Source organism: Paramisgurnus dabryanus, chromosome 5 (genome assembly GCF_030506205.2).
Source record: "Paramisgurnus dabryanus chromosome 5, PD_genome_1.1, whole genome shotgun sequence".
NCBI classification, from domain to species: Eukaryota; Metazoa; Chordata; class Actinopteri; order Cypriniformes; family Cobitidae; genus Paramisgurnus; species Paramisgurnus dabryanus.
This window is the reverse complement of record NC_133341.1, coordinates 11,680,013-11,698,658: the sequence shown is the minus strand read 5'-3', so window position 1 is coordinate 11,698,658 and position 18,646 is coordinate 11,680,013. Positions and strand designations below refer to the sequence as shown.

The 18,646-nt window shown below is 39.4% G+C and overlaps 1 protein-coding gene across 2 annotated transcripts; it reads right to left on the bottom strand.

Moving 5' to 3' along the window:
* Positions 1 to 35: 35 nt before the first annotated feature.
* Positions 36 to 18,305, bottom strand: zfr (zinc finger RNA binding protein). 2 transcript variants are annotated; one of them, XM_065266986.2, is made up of 20 exons: positions 18,178 to 18,305; positions 17,901 to 17,982; positions 15,153 to 15,435; positions 14,873 to 15,029; positions 14,462 to 14,683; positions 12,853 to 13,088; positions 12,335 to 12,547; positions 11,258 to 11,561; positions 9,632 to 9,822; positions 9,409 to 9,528; positions 8,527 to 8,672; positions 8,276 to 8,441; positions 7,914 to 8,125; positions 7,668 to 7,818; positions 7,354 to 7,495; positions 4,749 to 4,846; positions 3,851 to 3,946; positions 3,600 to 3,711; positions 1,763 to 1,860; positions 36 to 1,617 (listed from the first exon to the last, which is right to left on the bottom strand). In XM_065266986.2, exons 1-20 carry the CDS (start codon positions 18,212 to 18,214, stop codon positions 1,435 to 1,437), a joined length of 3,249 nt encoding a protein of 1,082 aa, XP_065123058.2. In that variant the 5' UTR covers positions 18,215 to 18,305; the 3' UTR covers positions 36 to 1,434. The 2 variants fall into 2 exon arrangements, 1 of the variants encoding a protein (XP_065123058.2); XR_010532180.2 differs by lacking the exons at positions 36 to 1,617; positions 1,763 to 1,860; positions 4,749 to 4,846 and having other exon boundaries at positions 3,695 to 3,711.
* Positions 18,306 to 18,646: the final 341 nt, after the last annotated feature.

Here is an 18,646-nt window from a genome sequence, read left to right as displayed (position 1 = left end):
CTTTGCTGCAAATTCAATCAAAAGCAGAAACATCATTCAAGAAATGTATTTATTATAAGCATTGTAATGCAGTAGTACCTTGACAGCGAATGACAAGCATCAATGGGTCTACATAAATCTGCAGTTACAACACAAAAACCAAACGTATTTTCCTCCAACGTCTTCAATACAATTTATCAAATGTCATAAAGCAAAATTAGGGGCAAGCAACTAATAACCATTAAAACAAAATTCATAAAAATCAACATTCCTGTGCTTTAAAACCATACAGGCATCTGTTTTTAAAGATCTATTGCGAGATTAGACACAGGCTTATTCATGATTATATATTATATAGATCATAGTTATGATCATATGTACATTTAGAGGTACAGGGATTACACATTTATGACACAAACACAAAGAACCAGACCTGGGTCAATTTCAAAATGAAAAACTAAAAGCAAAATGTCTTTGACCTTACAAGTACTCCAGTGTTCACGATTTGCATACATCCAAACAGATCCAAAAGGAGAAAGTAACTTAAGATTAGCTCTAACTCAACATTAATGTGCGTCAATGGGTACATATTTGGTATTCGGCCCAGGTTTGATTTGAACAACCAGTGTGTTATTGGAAATGATACAGCTACACCACAGAGGCATGTGAATATCAACAGCACACTTACAGCCTACATATGAGACAATTTTAGCTTTACATCACTTGCATTAAGCATATTAAAGAAACAAAGTAGACGTTTAGACCGGTTTCAAGGTTGTTAATTAGTCAATGGTGTGATTTACAAATGGAAAACAGCAAACCCAGCCCTCAAATTGCACTACTATATACATTTATAGATCCACACCAAGTCAGCCTCCAACAAAATGCAACTAATGCATAAATGTCTCATTTTACCTTTTCTTTTATGGTTTAAAAGGAATGTTATTAGCCAAAATAAATAATGAAAACAACTATATGATTTAATACAAAGCTAACTGTTAACATAACTTCAGATTTCTCACTAAACAGGGTAAGAGACTTTAAAGAAAAAATCTGTTTGCACACTAATATTAGTCATCTGTTCACTCTGTTGACTTGCTTATAGAAATGCCCAGCCTACATTCAGCTAAAATTTCACTTTAGGGAGATAATTAATTAGTACATCCAACAAGCTTAACCTTCAATCTTAACACCTCAGATTCGTGGCCAACCTTCAATTATTTTAGGCTAAATAAGCAAAAACAGAAAAATGAGGTGGACTATTTGATTTTACAGTGTTAAGTCAAATGAAACCTAGCACATTCTAAGCAGCCATTATAAGGGGGTTAAAATATTTCCAGGGAGAAGTAACCGGCATGCACAGGAGTCAACAGAATAAACAATTTGTATTCCTGGAATGCACAGGATTTGAAATGGTTACAGAGCGAAAGAGGACTTGTCATACTGCTGTGCGCTTTAGAAGCCTTCATAATCTTTCTTGTCCTTCTTCCCTTCAGCTTCGAATCCATCATTACTGTCGCTGTTGTCGCGGCGTCTCTTGCGGTTATTTCGTACGTTGAAGCGCGAGTTCATCTGGGGCAGTGGGTCCATACCCAGAACCTTGTGAATCTGGCGGAACGCCAGCAGTCTCAGAGCAAACTGCAGGAAAAAGCAACCGTTCAATTGCTATGACGACTCAAATATTTATTTTTCATGCAGTTATTCTTTAAACATGTCAGTCTCTGGTGGTAATGTGAGGAAACAGAGGTCTCATCAGTAATATCTAGTCTTAGTGTGTACTTACCTGGGCGCTTAATGTAATATCCTCTCTCTGCTGCTCCTCCATTGCACCCAATGTGTCTGTTGGATTCTTCTCACAGGGATCGATCAGTCCTGGAGCACCTGCATTGCAAGCAATAGTACATAAGCCACAGTAGGTACGTTTACACGCAACCAAAAAAAAAAACTGATTGTAAGCCTATTGATGGTTCAATTGGATAGAAAAGCCTTCATGTAAATACGTTCATCAATACAATTAAGGTCTACCGGATGCAAATTTCAATTGTATTGAAAGGGTGGTGTACTGTGATCATTAGGAGAAAGATACGCATGTAAACACATGAATGATAGTATCTTTTGTTTCGGATTTAAAAATACCTTGTGCACATGTAGAGAAGAATTGTGCTTAAGTTCACGCCTTATATTATGGATCACATGACTCTCAGTGCAGAAACATGCAATAGCAAGGCAATGAAAACGCGCATTATTAATGGGGTCATGCGCGGTAGGGGTGTGCAGGGCAAAAACTAACGCAGGGTTAGCTGTAACACGGACTGTTTACATTGTTGCACAAGGTTGAGCGTTTTGTATTTCCAGGATTTTTTCCACGCTGCTAATAGACGATCTCCCGTGTTTTTCCAGAGGGTTATTGATTTAGTGTTTTGGTTGCATGCAAGTAAATTTTTTCATCATATGTTTTTTCCGTTTCTAAGTGGGTGTGTAAGATACCAAATCCAATGCTGTGTCATATTATAAAGTGTCTTGTTGACTAAAACATAGCATCGTTTTGAAATATGTCTGCAGCTCTTAGTAACTTGTTTGGGCATGAAAATATTTTGACTCAGCGGGGTTAATTGTAACGCTGCGTTACAAAAAAAACCTCAGCACTTATATGAAAACCACTAACGTTGGCGTAATTCGCAATTAGTTTTAAATAGGCTACACCCAAATGATTGCTGGATGCAAACAACATAAATGTGCACGTCTTACAAAAAATCGTGTGTCAAATTTATTTTTGTTCATATCTCTAATATTGATTAAATAAGATCACGTCAAAGATTGAAAAAAATAAAAATCAGACTTTGATGCTCATTATCTCAGAATTTGATTTGAAACTGTAGTATGGTTATTACAGACTGGGTCACATAAAAAGTGTCTTAATTGTGCTGCATCTCACATATTTAGACATTAGTTAAATTACAAAATGGATACAATTGTTAGAAAAGGCTGAATACAGTGTGGATAACTGTCTATTATAGACAGATATATAAACAATATCCACTTCAAGTATATAGACAAAATACTATTGAAATATTTGCCTGCAAACTTAATTTTAAGCAAGTGTTACAACTAATCCCCTGCCTGGTACAATTAACCCCACCTATGGGGTAAGTTGTAACGTTTGCACTTCTGTCACATTTGGTGTAATTGTCCAAGAATGGTAAGTAGTACTAGAAACAAACCTCAAATGTTCATTTATAGCAGCGATGTGTGTGTTGCTTGTGTAAAAATATAATTAATCAAACTAAAATATTTTTGAATGATTGAGACAAAACCAAAAAGCGTTAGGTTGTGCCCTGCTCTCCCCTACATTCTGCAGCATTAATGTGTACTTTCATAACATCCCATAAAGCAATAAAATAGCATTGTACCTTTTGAAAATTGTGTCGTCTTTGCCTATATCTGAAATTTTCTTAACTTTTTAACTCAACTTATCCAGAGATAAAGTGTGAACTCGACGAAAGATGTTGTGCGCTGCATTGCCAAGTCCTACTGCGGGTCATTTATTTTCAGAGTTGGACATTTTTGAGACATGCAATAGCAGCCATAAGAAAACTGCATAAGAAAGTGTCCCATCTCACCAGACAGAAGAATGCCGGATGAAATGCATTCAAAGACTCTTCGGAGAGCATCTCCAGGGCTCATTGGTCCAGGAGCACTGCTGATGGCCTTCTCCACCAACAGCTCCATAGCCTTTAAAAAGTGAAAACAATAAATTCACAATATTAATACGAAGTAAATTAATAGCTATGCTTGTCATTTTGTATTTTAACATTCAACTAGTGTAAAGAGAGCTAACATTTGTAACCAAAAACTACTTTTCTACACTTACCCAGCTTGGAAAGGCAGACCAGGTAGGTACTCGCTGACAAAGGTCACGCAGTATTCGAATGACAATCACACATGACTGGAGTCCATTAGCTCTAGCCTTCAGTGCAGTAAGGTCAAGATTAGTTAATACACAACAGCACTTACAAAGAGTCATAAAACATGGCGGGTTCAGAGAGAGGTGCAACACTACTGTTCACAATGGAAGCTTTTAATTGGTTTACAAACAGCAGATCATAAGCTGCCATTTCCAGCAGTATTTTACCTCAGCATTAGTAAAAGAGTTCAAAGTTTGCAAGATTCACTGGGAATGACTCCCTGGTAATCTTGTAAACCTTGACCTCAGTAGTCAGATACTTCACAAACATATACTTTCATTTTACAAAAGATCAGTTTGCAAGTAGTTGCATAGGAACTGAAACAGTCAAGGAAACCTGCTTTATTTTGCCCGTGTGTTTGCAGAGACTGCAAAAACACAGGAAACTAATCAGATATTCCTTTCCTCTCAATCCCTATTCCAAGAAAAAAATCATTAACAGAACTAAAGAAATAAAAAACAAAACAAACGCTCAACATGAAAGCTCTTATCGATGATACTTTATGCAAAGGTATTCTGCAGCCTTATGGAACCATTTTACGTGCTAATTATTTCATTTAATACTTATAAAATAATGTATGCAAGGATGCCATCTTTTGGATAAGATCAGTTAAAATGTAAAAAAAAAAAAGAACGATTTACAAATTATTAAATTTTATACTGCATCCTTGTATCACTTTTTCCTCATAAATCAACTTTAGGTTTAAAGTTAAACAAAAAAGAAAGACTAAACAACTCAAATCAACAAACAAAAATGAATACATCTCATAAGGCTACGAGAAGAAAGTAAAATGATGTTCCGAACCTGGAACCACTTAGCGTGGCGTAGGGCAGCCAGAGCGTCAAGGCATTTTTGCCTGTCCAAGACGTCCGCTGGGTCTGTCACCATACTCGAGGTTACATCTAAAAATGGATCGAATTGTCAAATGATGGTAAGGAATGGGTGTTTGACCAGGTCAGAGAGACTGCCAAGAACACATTGCCACACATACCAAACTGGTCCCTTGCTCATTTCTCTTTTTCCAAATGTAAAAACATACAAAGCTTTCGTTTTACCCCATGTGCAGAATCTTTCAGATCTTTTCAACAACATTATGGATCAGCTACGCTTGTCATTTGGTGCACTTTTTTCTAGCCTGTGGTGTGGTTAAGAGCTGAGGTAAAGGGCAGGGACAAATAAATCTGGAATTCAAAATAAGACCTCCTTAGGAAATAAAACACCGGGAATGTGCCTGACATTTGTATATGATAATGCTCTGCAATCCACTATTTGAAATTGCTTAGAAAACATAAAAAAATGCTAAAAAGCCATCAGAGTAGCTCAACAGATCAAATTCGAGCGTCACAATCCGTAATTGCAACAGTTGGCAGATTTAACCCTGGAGAACCCAGGAAAATCCAAAAACCCATTTATTCTATTAAACAAATTTGACCCTGTGGGTTCTCCAGGGTTAAGTAGATGTTTTCCATTCGTAATTCCATGTTATTGACTAAATGGTTTTAAAACATGCTACTTAAGAGAATTCAAGTGTTTTTTTCATTTGTCAATTACGGAGTCTCTTGGTAAATCCCCTGGTTTGCAATAGAAAGAAAAAAAGGGGGACAAACTAACAATTTGTATTCCTAATGCTACAATATTTAGAAATAAAATGGGGGGTGTCACAAAATATGGGAACTTTGTCATTCCTGCATTCCTTTGCTAACCAGCTAACTTTGCATTTTAGAGGAGTTATTTTCTCTGGGCAAAAACAAATAGTGGATTCCAGTAACTACCGCAGTTGAAATTAAAGTTATTAAATGAAAAAATTAAATACCAAAAACCTTTATGAATAAAGTAATTGTACTGATCCAAAAACATTGGAAAGATAATGATGGCCTGCCATGGTATAACATGTGTAATCATGAAAATGATGTAAAACAGGGATATTGAGGGAGATGTGCAATGTTTATAGCTGATGTTGGTTTTTATGCAGTGGTCCACTACAGTTGCAATGGTAGGTGTGGCAAAGTGTTTGAAGGTATTTAGGAGGGGGACCTTGGTCAAAAATCCTTCCGGAGCTGGTAGACGTAGCCTCAGATGGGAGACAATTTGCTGAAAAATGCAAGGAGGCTTTGGGCTGGACTTGAAAAGCTTTGTATACATGAAGGCAGCAATGCGTGCTGGCAAGAAAATACGAAGCTCCCAGCAAGAGGATTAGGACATCACTGCATGCATACCTGTCATGATTGGGTTTGAAGAACCCCATATTGTTATGTATACCGAAGGCAACCCAAGATTCCTTTAACAAAGCCTTCCTCCTCCCAAAAGCTTACTGATACTCCCCTAAGGAGCCAAATTGTAGAAATGGTGCAGCAGAGCATATAGCGAAAGCCTGTGTTTAAGATTTCACCATTACAGCGCCTTCGCACCAACTAAAACTTGCATCAATAATCCTATAAATTTAATTATGAAATTATCCTATGACTTGGGATGAATGTAGCGTTTTTGTCGTCGCTTAAACGTCCTTTAGATTAAAGGAAAATGCATCATTCTATCTGCGAATATTAAAAATAATTAAGGTAGAGTAGACTGCTTCTCTCAGGGGAGCACTTTCATTTTGGAATAGGTGGATCTCAAAATGGTGAACCTTCTCACCACCAGACAAAAATAAAGATTTGTTTCCTGTGGGGACATTACAAGCATTCCAACTACACCTAAACAGCTCGGACCGCAACCGTTTCTCCTGAAACCTAATTCAGGAATTTCCGTTCTGTTGTTTGCACCGAATACCACCCTCTCGACCCCCTGGGAAGAAATACAGTTGAATTTATATTTTGCATAAACCAATCCCCTTGAACACAGGAAACAAAAATTAATCTTACCCGGGACTAACTAGACTGACACAATGCAAACACTTATCATGCTTGTTTTGGGAAGAGCTTTAAGAGCACTGGAGAAGTGTTACAAAGAGAAGGCCCCGAGCACCACTGCTGGCATCTTGGTTGGGTCACAATAAAACCTGGTAGCGTTGAACTCGAAACTTTAACAACTTGAAACCATTTGAACTGGCTTCAAATCTCATTTAGTCATACTTTAAATAAAACGCATGAACACAAAAGTGGCTTTGTCATATGCAAAATGTATAAATGGCACCAATGCGATGTTGCTCAAGTTTTGAAGGCAACCCGTGTACATTTCTTACTGCGTGATGACCAAGCTCAAGCACATACCAGGTTTACTTTGGAGCACCTTTTTTCTTTTCTTAAATGGTTTTTGCATTTTTAAGACCTTTTGTACAACCAAGTTGCCTGTATTTAGATCTAGTACGGTCTTCCCACAGTGCCAACAGATGGGCTCTCTAGGGTGTCAAATCAGCATATAATATTAATCAGATAGTTTGTCGGTTAATGTGAACAACGTCTTTTCCAACCTCCATCCCGGACGCTCTCCTCTCGGATGACGGGCGAGGTAAGAGTGATGGTCACCTGCATCTTGGGGTCACCGCAGGAGGTGAGGATAATAGCAGCCTCTTGGGTGGAACCTTTAACCTCATATTTCTCTGGTGTTACCACCTGACAAACACACGGGTTAGCAGAAAAAAATAAGTCAAACAAAGCAACAATCATCTATTTGAGGGGTGGAAAACACATCTAAGCACATTAAACGCTTACAGTAAATGGAACAACTTAAGATTCAGTACAGCATCTGAAACTCAAGAAAACTCAAAAATGACATAACCGGTACCGTGAGCTGTTTGGGGAGATGGTCCACAATTCTGGTGAGCAGACTCGTGGTTGGCTTTTCAGAACACAGGAGGACCAGGTTGACATTTTTGTCTCCTCGCAGAAGCAAGCCCTTGGCAAGAACGCCTACTCGCATCACGCCTTTCAGCAACCTGCATCGAAGAGGAGGTGATGTATAGCTTTGCCTTTATCTTTTCTTTGCATTAAAGTGTGCATGGATGAATAAACTAGAGCTTTTCTGTCCTACCTGTCTTTGGGAGGATCTTTCTTCTCTTTGTCCTCTTCTTTGACCTTTGCGTTTGCATCTTGGTCACTGATTATGTCAGAGACTAGCTTAAGTGCCCTCTCTGTGATTGAGACGATCTTCTGGATGGCCTGAAGCTCATCTTCAGAGGGGTAAATAGCTGCGTGTTTGGTCATCACGTAACGATCGTCTGAGGAATCAGGGCGACGTGGAGGCTGAAATAAAAGAAAACATTGGTTCCAATGATAAACAAGCCAAAAACACCCTTCATAAACTCTAATCTACAACGTTACTCATTCTGGCCAAAAGCACACGCGCTTAAAATAGCCAGTCACCAGGTTGGCATCTAAATTCTCAGCACTCACCATTGGTCCTTGTGGCTGAGGAATGGGCATGCCAGGCCTCACTCCCAGGAGACCTGGAGGTCCAGGTGGACCCTGCGGATAACCTCCGTCAGGCATTCGTCGTCTGTCCTCCCAGTGGTGCTGCTCTTCCTCCATTCGCCGCCAGTACATGTCTTCTTCATAGCGCCTGAGAACAATTCACAAAGATTAGAGCCTCACATACTTAAAAAAGGTGGATATTTTTTAACTGAAGGAGCAAAAGAACATCCAACCTCATTTCCATCCTCCAGCGCTCCTCTTCTTCACGTCTTCTCCAGTATTCTTCCTTCTGCATTTGCTTTCTCATCTTTTCTTCTTGGATCTTCCTAGCTCTGATGCTAGGCTTGACCTCCACCTGGAGATCTGGGTTCACCTTTTTCTATACACGGTAGAAGCTACAATTAGCACCATTAAGGGGGCGTGCATACCAAGGCTTTTAAACGCGAATGAAAACGCCAGGCGGACACCAACTGCCAGCTTTCTTCAGCTGAGTGCGTTGGTTGCTGTGACACCTGCTTTGTTAACCGTCGTTGTACCGGTTTATTGTTGTGATTTGTTCCGCCTCTCCTCCACTGTGATTGGACGGCCGTATGAGAACTGACATTGACGAGCTGAGCGTTTCGCTCAAAGTTGAATATTTTTCAAAGGTGACATAGAATGATTGAACGGGGTATTTATCCTTGTTTTTTGATGTGACATGTAGACAAAAAATGTTTTGTTTGGGTCTGTAATGCCTTAGAAGCTTCCTAAAAACCTCTCTCAGATAGCTCTATTAGGGTGGGGGATTTTAAACAAGTGGTTTTGCACCTATTTGGCTCCCCCTACGGGCTTACCTTGCAATCTCATTACTGATTGGCTGACTTTCCTGCCACTCAAAATATGTAGCCAATTATTTTAAAGTGGAGGGCCAGTGAGATGCCTGTGATGTCATAAACATCAGTTTTTCCGATTGGGCCGTTTTCTGGCTGACATTTCTAAAAGAGGAATTTGTATGAGACCGAGATGTTTAGCATGTCTAGCACTTTTTGTATGTTTGTGAATGCGGGTAGACTACCATTATTCAACAAAGACAAGGTAAAAATGCAGTAAACTAATAAACTAATGTTAAACTCCACCTTATACTGCAGGCGATGTCTTCTTCCCTTTAGATGCATTTCTTTTGCATTCGGATCATTGAAACTGCATTCGCACAGCTTGCAGTGGAAACGGATAACTTTTCCTTCATCATTCCTTACCTGAAAAAAAAATATAGATTTATGCACTTGGCTACAATAGCTGCAGTTTGAAAATTGACATGCAGGAAATGTTTCACTGTAATTCGCAAGTAAAATCTGGTACCTCTTCAACATAGTCATGTCCGACAGGCTGAACGTCGCTCTGCAGGGCTGCGAGCGCTGACTGAGGTGACAGACAGTCAGAAGTTTCATTCTTCACATCCAGTGTTGATACAGGCACAGACTGGGCTGGTTTGGCTGCCTCAACCTTTGATTCCTCATTTTTAGCAGCAGTGGTCTGTAACTTGTTCCCCCCTGATTTGGTCGTGCACAAAATAAAAAATCTTTAGTTAACCTAGAACTTAAAAAAATAAGGGGGGGTGTTGTGGATGAGCAGGACTCGCCTAGCCAGAAACCATACATTTGCCTTTGAAAAACCACAGGGATGCAAATGATTGAGTAGGGACGCACTAATATGGTATTTTTGGCAGATGCCCAGGCTAGTTTTAATAATCAGCAATTGGCCAATTTAGATCTTGTGTCAGTTACACCCATTTTAACCTCTGTTATCAGATCAGTTTTGCTTTAAAATAACCATAATTCAACTACACCCCACACATAGGAACAACAAGGCCTCAACATTTGCCCAAATCTTTGGTTTATATTGGCTTCATAACTTTGAAGTTTGTAGGTGAACAAAAATATAAGGCATGACATAAAATAGGGCTGGGCGATTAATCGAAATCGAACCGCAATCGCGATGTGCAACGTTGCGATTAGCAAATCGCGAAAGGATGCGATTTGAGAAATATGCAGAGGGGCTTTGTGACAGTCTAACCAATTGAGCGAGCGCAAGTATGGCTGTGCTTTCTCCGTGAGAGGCACGTCAACCAAAACAGTGCTTCACCTAAACTCCTAAACGAGGGGTTTCAATTTAAAGCATGCCCGCAGCCTGTGTCTCTCAATGCTTGTTAAATACTCATGCCTGGTTCCGCATTGCAAGACTTTGCGCGGCGTCTTCCACAACAGACAAGGTGTTTAAACTCGACGCACACGTGCAGCCTGTGTCTCTCGCATCGCAAGTCTTCACGCCCGCGTCTCCCAAAACGTATGATGCGATAAAACTTTACAAACACACATGCCAAACAATGCTTACAAGCCTGGCTTCGTATTTAAAACAAACTAAAATACAATTTAACTTGGTTGCTAATGTCACTTGAATGAAATGACATGACATTGAACGCATTTGGATTTTATATTCATTTTAAAAATCCCAAATGTAGCTTTTTAACATTTTGATAGTTATGAAGTTGAGTATTACAGTTCTTTGTTTACAAAAAACAAACATGCATACAAATCTTTCCAGTTAAACTCAGTCACCCATTTCAATATTTTAACTTATTAAGTTGCAGCTATAATGAACCCACTTACTGTTACAGTGTTAAGTCCAAGCTAAAGACCATTTTACATTTCATACAATAAGAAGTGTTAATTATATTCTTAATTTCTTTGTTTTTGTTTCCTTATTTTCACAAAAAACAAAAACAAAAAAAAACATAAGAATACAGTTAAATCACCAGACCCATAAGCAGTATCAGTAAGATCTAACCATCTAAAGAGGCAGATCCACATTGCATCTGCTACAAAATTTAAATCGCAAATCGAATCGCAATTCCTGGCAGAAAAAGCGCAATTAGATATTTCCCCTAAATCGCACAGCCCTAACATGAAACCAAGAAGCAATGCCTACCAACAAAGTTGATCTTGGGGGTGTTGACCTTCTTGACTGAGCTGTTGACTGTAAGGCTGCTGGATGCCAAGTTCTTGCCCTGTGAGGCTGAAGCTGCTGTGCTGTTACTCATGCCAACAGATTTTAGGTATGACGCATTGGAAACAGAGGAAGAAAAGTTGGACATGGAGTTGCTTGTGGAACTGTTGATGGTGGAGCTGACGGTCTTATTGGGAGCTGCAGTGCTGGAGCTGGAGGCTTGGCTAATGACACTGGGCTCGCTGGATGGGATCGGCTTTCCTAGTTTGGTGTGCAATTTCACCACCTGTAGAAACACATTTACATATTACAAATTTTAATGCATATCAGGACTATACTAATACAAGCTACACCTGTGTTGTTCGTAAAGATTTTTTGTAAGCGAGTTGCCCCGTGAGGTAGCAGCGCTAGCAAGACAGGTTTAGCGCAATACCTGACGCTGTGTGACATCTTTTTAAAAGACAAAGTAGTCCCACATAATTGACGTAACGTTACTGTTCCCATTTGGTTTGGCACTAAAATTTCTGCAGTGTCCGGTTCTATAAAGCCATTTTACAACAGATTAAGCTACAGCGTACAGAGCTGCTGCTTCCTCTGCAAATGGCGGTCGCTTGTCACGTGACCAGAGTGTAATAATCACAGTCCTTGCGATTAGAAAATTGTGTTTTACCAGATCGCGATTTAATTGCTAAATCCTAAGACTGATAAATAAATACAGACGACAAGTTCACTTTGGTTCAGGCGTGTAATGAGACAGCTGCCTCGGTGGTTGCCTAGCAATATAAAAAGCCACACTGTTCTTTTTAAAGCGACCAAAAAAAAAGACAGTGCGCTGCACATTGCATTTTCAGCAGTTTAAAACACATTTGGTGAGACAGACCCCTTAAATAACCTTCAAACAGCTTTGGAAATGTCTTCAAGTATTTTTAAAGAGCCACCTATAAACAGCAAGAGCTCACATTATTGATAGTTTACGCTTCTATCCGAAATCATCTGTAGTCAAAAACAGGCCAACAACAAGCTGAAAGCAGATTTGTATGTGAAGAATGAGTCACATACCTTCTGGTGTTTGGCTCCTCTGATATGTGCGGCGTAGGCATCAGCCCCAGTACAGGAGACGTCACAGAGCTCACAGCGTAGCTGATTTTGGATGCCACGGGCAGAGTTTCCAGCTCCAGAGCTGCTGCTGCTGCTGCTACTGCTTGTCTGGGACACCTTTAGAGCGGCTTCTTTCTTCTTGTGCTTCTGGCCCTCCAAGTGTTCCTTATAGGTCTTAAAAAACATTGAAGAAAAACTCAAGACAGGTGCCACAAAATCTACTTTGGAACCATGCAAATATTTATTTGGAGACCATTCAAAAGACTTTTAGATTTGAAATTAGGATCGTCTCCAATGTGTTATTTTTTTATATCATGGGAAATTGTATGTTTTACATATAACCAAACCACAAATTTAGCATAAAGCTCACGCTCATACATCAAATACCTCACCTCCCAAACTGAAGGCAAAATGCCAAATAACACTTAAGCATCAAAGAGGGTGCAAAGTTAAAATAAAATAACAGTTGAAAAAGATACCTGGGGTCCGGCACAACTGATCTTGCAGACGTCACAGTAGTGTATCTGCGGTGGTTTTGGGGGCTGTTTGGGTTTGAGCGTTTTGTTCTGGAAGGGGGTCTTCTTGGTGAAAGTGCTGCCGGTCCATGCGGCAGTGGCTGCAGCAACAGCTGCCTGTTTTTGCTGCTGTTGCTGCTGCTGATAGTAGGAAGAGGCGGCTGAATACACAGCAGCTTCATACCCAGAGTATGATGTTCCTGAATATAAAAAGCAGTTATTGGCCAAAGTGCAGGATACAGCATGGTGACTGATACAGCATGACATTAGCAAAGTCAAGTGTTTGAGTACAAGGCACATGCATATCAATAAAGTCGCCGCTTTGGCTGATGGCTGAAACTATCTGCCAGATAAATGAACATTTGTATTTGTTTTTAAATGTCTACCATTTTACATTTTCATTAAACTACTTTAACAATGGTCTTCAAGACTTGGCATGCATTTCATAATAGCAGATCAATAATTTCAACGTTTCCTGGAAATAAAAAACAAGTAGTTTCAAAGAAATGACTTTGCCTATGCTAAGTAGTTTAATTAGGGATGTCACGAGAACCGATACTTCGGTACCAAGTCGATACCAACATTTTTTTAAACATGACGGTACCTGCTTTCTCTGGTACCGGAGGTACCGAGGCTGCAATACTCTTCCGGGACTGATGGGGGCAGCATATACGCGCGTGTGTATTTGACGCTCCACAAGAGTTAAAGATGAGGAAGAACGCCTCAGACGAGCACACGGGAATATCTCTAAAAGTAGTTTGTCGCTATCAAACATAGAATTTGGCAAAGCTCTTGAAAGACAGACCCCCCGATCTCTTTAAAGAATTCGAGGTAAGTTTTAATTCACATTAACATTATATACAAACTGTAAAACTTTAATTTTATACTGAAACCCAGACCCTATATTATGTTTGTTTGAGGCAGCTGTCATTAATGCCGTGTAACCAGCTAACTTTATGCTAGATGTTAATGCTTTGTGAAAGTCAGTTATTTGTTAATGACGCTGCATTTGCAACTTTATAAACTAAATGGGCGACCATGCATCGCCATTTAGTCATCCTGTCAGCAAAATGTAGCCTAATGTCACTGGATGAAGTATTAAAATGTAAAGGGTTTTTAATAACTATTTTCATCCTGCAACAATGTGAGTGATATTAAACTAATGCTTGCATTCACAGTATGTGTATGTGCACGTGCGTGTGTTTATAAGTGCACCTTAGCACCTGTAGCTTTAGCTGATTTATTAGTCATTGTCAGACAGTATGTTAAATAAATAAAATGTATTTCTTATTCTCTCTCTTTTTAACAGTATCAGCCAGAGGAGGATGTACACCAAGAGAGTCAGGAGAAAAGTCAACAAACATTAACACAGACAACCTAAACAGAAGCTCTTAAGTTTTCTATAATGTTGAAATGTTTTAATAAAAAAAATAATATTTAAGTATGATTGTTCTTTTTTACACACTGTGGTACCGACTTAGGTACAGAGTACCGTGTACTTTTTGTGGTATTGGTACCGACTACTAGATTTTTGGTACCGTGACATCCCTAAGTTTAATGGTGATATTCTTACCAGAGTATGTGACTGCGTTGGTGCTGTAAGTGGGACTCTGCGAGTAGGATGGGACTACAGATGCAGCCCCTGCAACGGGCTGTACAGCAGAGGACACTGGGTAAATGGAGAAGGTTGAGGTGGCGGGGCTGGGGGTGGCTGGCTTTATGGCTGTAACCTGACGCTGTGTTTGCTGGGTCTGAGTGTAAGGAGTGGCGCCTTGACTGTATCCAGTTTTAGGTGCTACAGAGAGAAGTGGCAAACATTGTAATTTAACACTACAGATCCATTTTCATGGTGACTTTATTGTCCCAAGAAGACAGAGTTTACCTTTGTGTATTTGCTTTTTTTACATTAGGGCTACAAAAAGAAAATGCATGCATGCATGCATGCATGCATGCATGCATGCATGCCAAGATGTGTCCAGTGTACCTGTCTGATAGTAGGATTCAGCCACAGTGGGTTGTGGCTGAGCTGCCGCCGCAGCAGCCGCCGCCGCTACGGCTGGTGTAGCTGCAGACTGCTGGTAATATTGCTTGCTGTCATATGCCACAGCTGGTGCCGTGGACCGTACATATGAATACGAGTCCTGCGGAAATAAACAGAAAGCTTGTCAAAGGTTGAAATATTTTGTGTTGAAAAGTTTTAAATGCACAAAAAAAAATATCCAAGCCAATAAACATTATAAACGGTGTTATAAAATGGGGTTTACTTGGTAGTTTTGTGAAGTGACTGGAGGTGGTGGTGGAGGGACCTCCGGCTGCCTTTGGGCATACCCATAATCCGTAGCAGCATGGGTAGGTTGGTATCCTCCATAAGCGGCAGCAGTAGCCGCAGCTGCTACAGCGACTGGTGCTGGCCTGGCTACGGCAACCGTGGCAGCTGTAGGGGCGTAGGCTGCCGCCACCGTGTGTGCTGCCACAGGTGCTTGGTGCACAGTATAGCTGGCCACTGTAGTGGGGTGGGTGTATGCTACCCCAGGGGCCGGCTGTTGACTGTAAGGGATGCAAAGAGGATGACGGAGTAAGATAATGACAAATGCAAGGTTTAAACGAAACAGAGTGGATCTAATGAACGAATCTGCATCAAAAACAGTGAGGAGGAGATCAAATATCATAAGTGGTTAGATGGCATCAACATTGTAAACAACACAGACAAGTATAAGATGAGACAAACAGCACATCAATGTTATAATGTTTTTTATTCTGTAATAACAGGTTTATTTGTCTTTATTACACTATTTTAATCCAACTGTGGCGCTTAAGAGCTTACAAATGCGTCCTTGCTGTACTATGCCATAAATTAAATGCTATTGCTTATAGCAATGCTGACATCGCGGGCACTCGCGTCAAAATTCTGAGGCGAAAAATTAGTTGGACTCTATGAAAGGTAGTTTCACCCTCTGGACTCTAATGAAAGGTATGTGGACCAGAATTAATATAGATATTTTATCTTGGTATTGAAAATAGTAATCTAAATCTATTTATCTATTTAGGAGAAGGCATTTAAATAAATTGCAGAACTTTGGTGGTCACATTTCTTGTATAAGACTACAATGAACTTCCTGTCAGGACATCAGAACTGCAGGCATCATTCTAAAAACCATGGTTACCATGGGTCTGATGCCCTTTCCAGCTAACGTTTGATGCCCATTCCAACTAAAACAGTAAGTGTCCATGATTTAATTTGAAAGAACTAGCAAAATTCTACCTTCTGTTCAAATTTCATGTAAATATCTGATAAAATGAGAAATTTACAAGCAAAAAGATGCGAATAAGCAGCATTTTTGTCACACACCTTCCATAGACATCCATATATAACTTTCCAATGATTTCTAATATTAAAAATATAACTTTCTCAATCTTCAACTAATTTTTACAACCCAGGTATCTTTATAAATAGAAATGTCTGCTCCGTTTAGTCATGAGATATATTTTGAGCTTTGGGGTTTTTGAAAATGTTATCATCATACAGATTATATATAAAAGGGGAGGGACTTCTCGATGGTTCAGTTCTGACTTCCTGTTTAAGTTAAAATGATGTCACAACATCAAATAATGCTGCATGTTTCAAGGCACTTCGGTAGGCCTTTAAGTGGATCTTTACAACAAATCAAGTTAACATCGACCACATGCTAAACCAGATCATCAGAGAAACATTCCTGATACTCTTTAATGTGTGGCTGCCCTAAAACATGAAATGCATGTCTGTATGCAAATATTCTGTTCTTGGAGAAAGAAGCTAAACCAGCTTCTATTAATGGAGCTAAATTAATAAAAAAAGTTAATGTTACTTTACAGGTAATGTAATTTAACATGAACACATGTCTAAAGAAAAACTACATTTTGAAATCAGAAGGGGAAAAAACAATGCATTTTTTTAACATTGAAGCCCTTTCGTCACATGGCACAGTAAGATAACAACATCAACAAAATAAACATCCAAAATAAAACATTTAAAATCGGATCAGGAGTGACTTTCAAAGAGTCCTTGAAGATCTGTCTGTATAGATATCGCCCTACCACACATACAAAATCACAAACTCTGCAGTATAATTGATACAAAACGACGCCAACTTGTCGATATTGAGCGACCGTTTTAAAATAGCAGGTAGATACATGTGAACGTGCTTTTTTAGCATTCCGTCTTAACACTTATAAAGAGACGGCCATTGCTCAGAACAGTCATGCGCAGAGCTGCAATGGTGCAGATGACAGCTGCAGTCTACTCTGCTCGCGCTGCTCAGTATACCGCTGCTGATTTGGCTAATTTTACACTTAATTCAAAGACTAAAATTGGTTCAAAACATTATTGAAATTAAAGAAAAGGTCTAACGTCGTCGGGACAAAATAACACAACAAAGGGAAACCCCTTCGGATACCTACATACATTTTTTGGCAAAACCTTTTAAATTACATTTCAGTAAGGCTGACATGTTGTAAGGCAAAATCTCAAATGTATAACTAGTTCATCTAGAATTTTTTTCACTTGTTTACTTTAAACAAATACAGGTGCAGTTAATAAATAGTGCACCTGCTTCTAGTTACGTTATTAACGTTACGTAGGATGTTTAAAAATCGCACCGTTTTAAACCGTTGGAACTTGATAATCTTTTATATAAACTAAATTGAACAAATTAACAAAAAAAGTAATGTTCCGTGCACCCAGAACACGAACTACAACGACACTCAGATGTCAGTGGTTTCTCATTGGAAAAAGAAATAAACAAATGCTTAGAAAATAACAAGAAAATAACCATATACGTTACATAAATGACAAAATCTATAGAAATCAAAAAATACAACACTCTCCAAATCGTGCATCTAAAGATTTAAAGCAAAGCCTATCCGCTTCCTACCCTACCCCCACCCAGACCCTGCAACAAAGACAGCAGGGCCAAATCCACCATTACTGAGCCGCCACCATCACCGCGAAGCCCAACAAACATGAAGGCCCATACCTGTACTGCGCCGCAGCACCATGGGTAAATCCAAAATAGTTGCCGGTGGCCATTTTGGCATCTTCACCTAGCCGGCTGGGCACTACAAAAGAGAAGATACATAGAGGGTAAACGGCTGTATGCAGAGGCAACCATGATGAAAAGTCCCGTATCATGCGGAGACAGAAAATACGCCAGAGACTACTGTGAAATAGCCCTAGCGATATCCAATAACATGATCCAAATCGTATCCTCTCTGGTTTACTGTCTGATGTTTCAAAATCATAATTTTACTCACCATAGGTGAAGGAGACTACTGGACATATGGGAATCATTGGGGTCCTGTTCTCTTACAAACGCGGTCTCGTAAGCCTGCCTTTTTATATGAGAAGGTCGTACCAGGATATAGATCTTGCTGCGCATGCGCACTGGAATATGTCAGCGGCGGTTAGTGTAGTTTTATTGCTAATATTATTTGAAACTTCTGAAAAATAATCATCTCTATTAGCTTATTGACTCCATGTTTTGTAAAGATTAAATTATTTTTGTTAATTCAAATAATTATTCATAGAATAAAATATTAAATGAGTATAGGCAGGTCTGTAAGATAAATCTGAAAGAAAAAAAAATATGGTTACTATTTTTATTATGTGCTCATAAAACCGTGGTAGAGGTGGTGAGAATAACCTCCCTGTGCATGCATAGGCTTCATTAGAGGAATAAATAAAAAAGGCATAATTTATCATGTACATAGTGTGCGGTTATAT

What these genes read in the sequence shown, in the direction of transcription:
- zfr (XM_065266986.2), bottom strand. Translation starts at nt 18,214, where the DNA reads ATGATTCCCATATGTCCAGTAGTCTCCTTCACCTATG. An exon ending in TCACTTCACAAAACTACCAA is followed by an intron (nt 15,030 to 15,152) that starts GTAAACCCCATT and finishes TTATTTCCGCAG; the next exon opens with GACTCGTATTCATATGTACG. An exon ending in CAACGCAGTCACATACTCTG is followed by an intron (nt 13,089 to 14,461) that starts GTAAGAATATCA and finishes TTTTATATTCAG; the next exon opens with GAACATCATACTCTGGGTAT.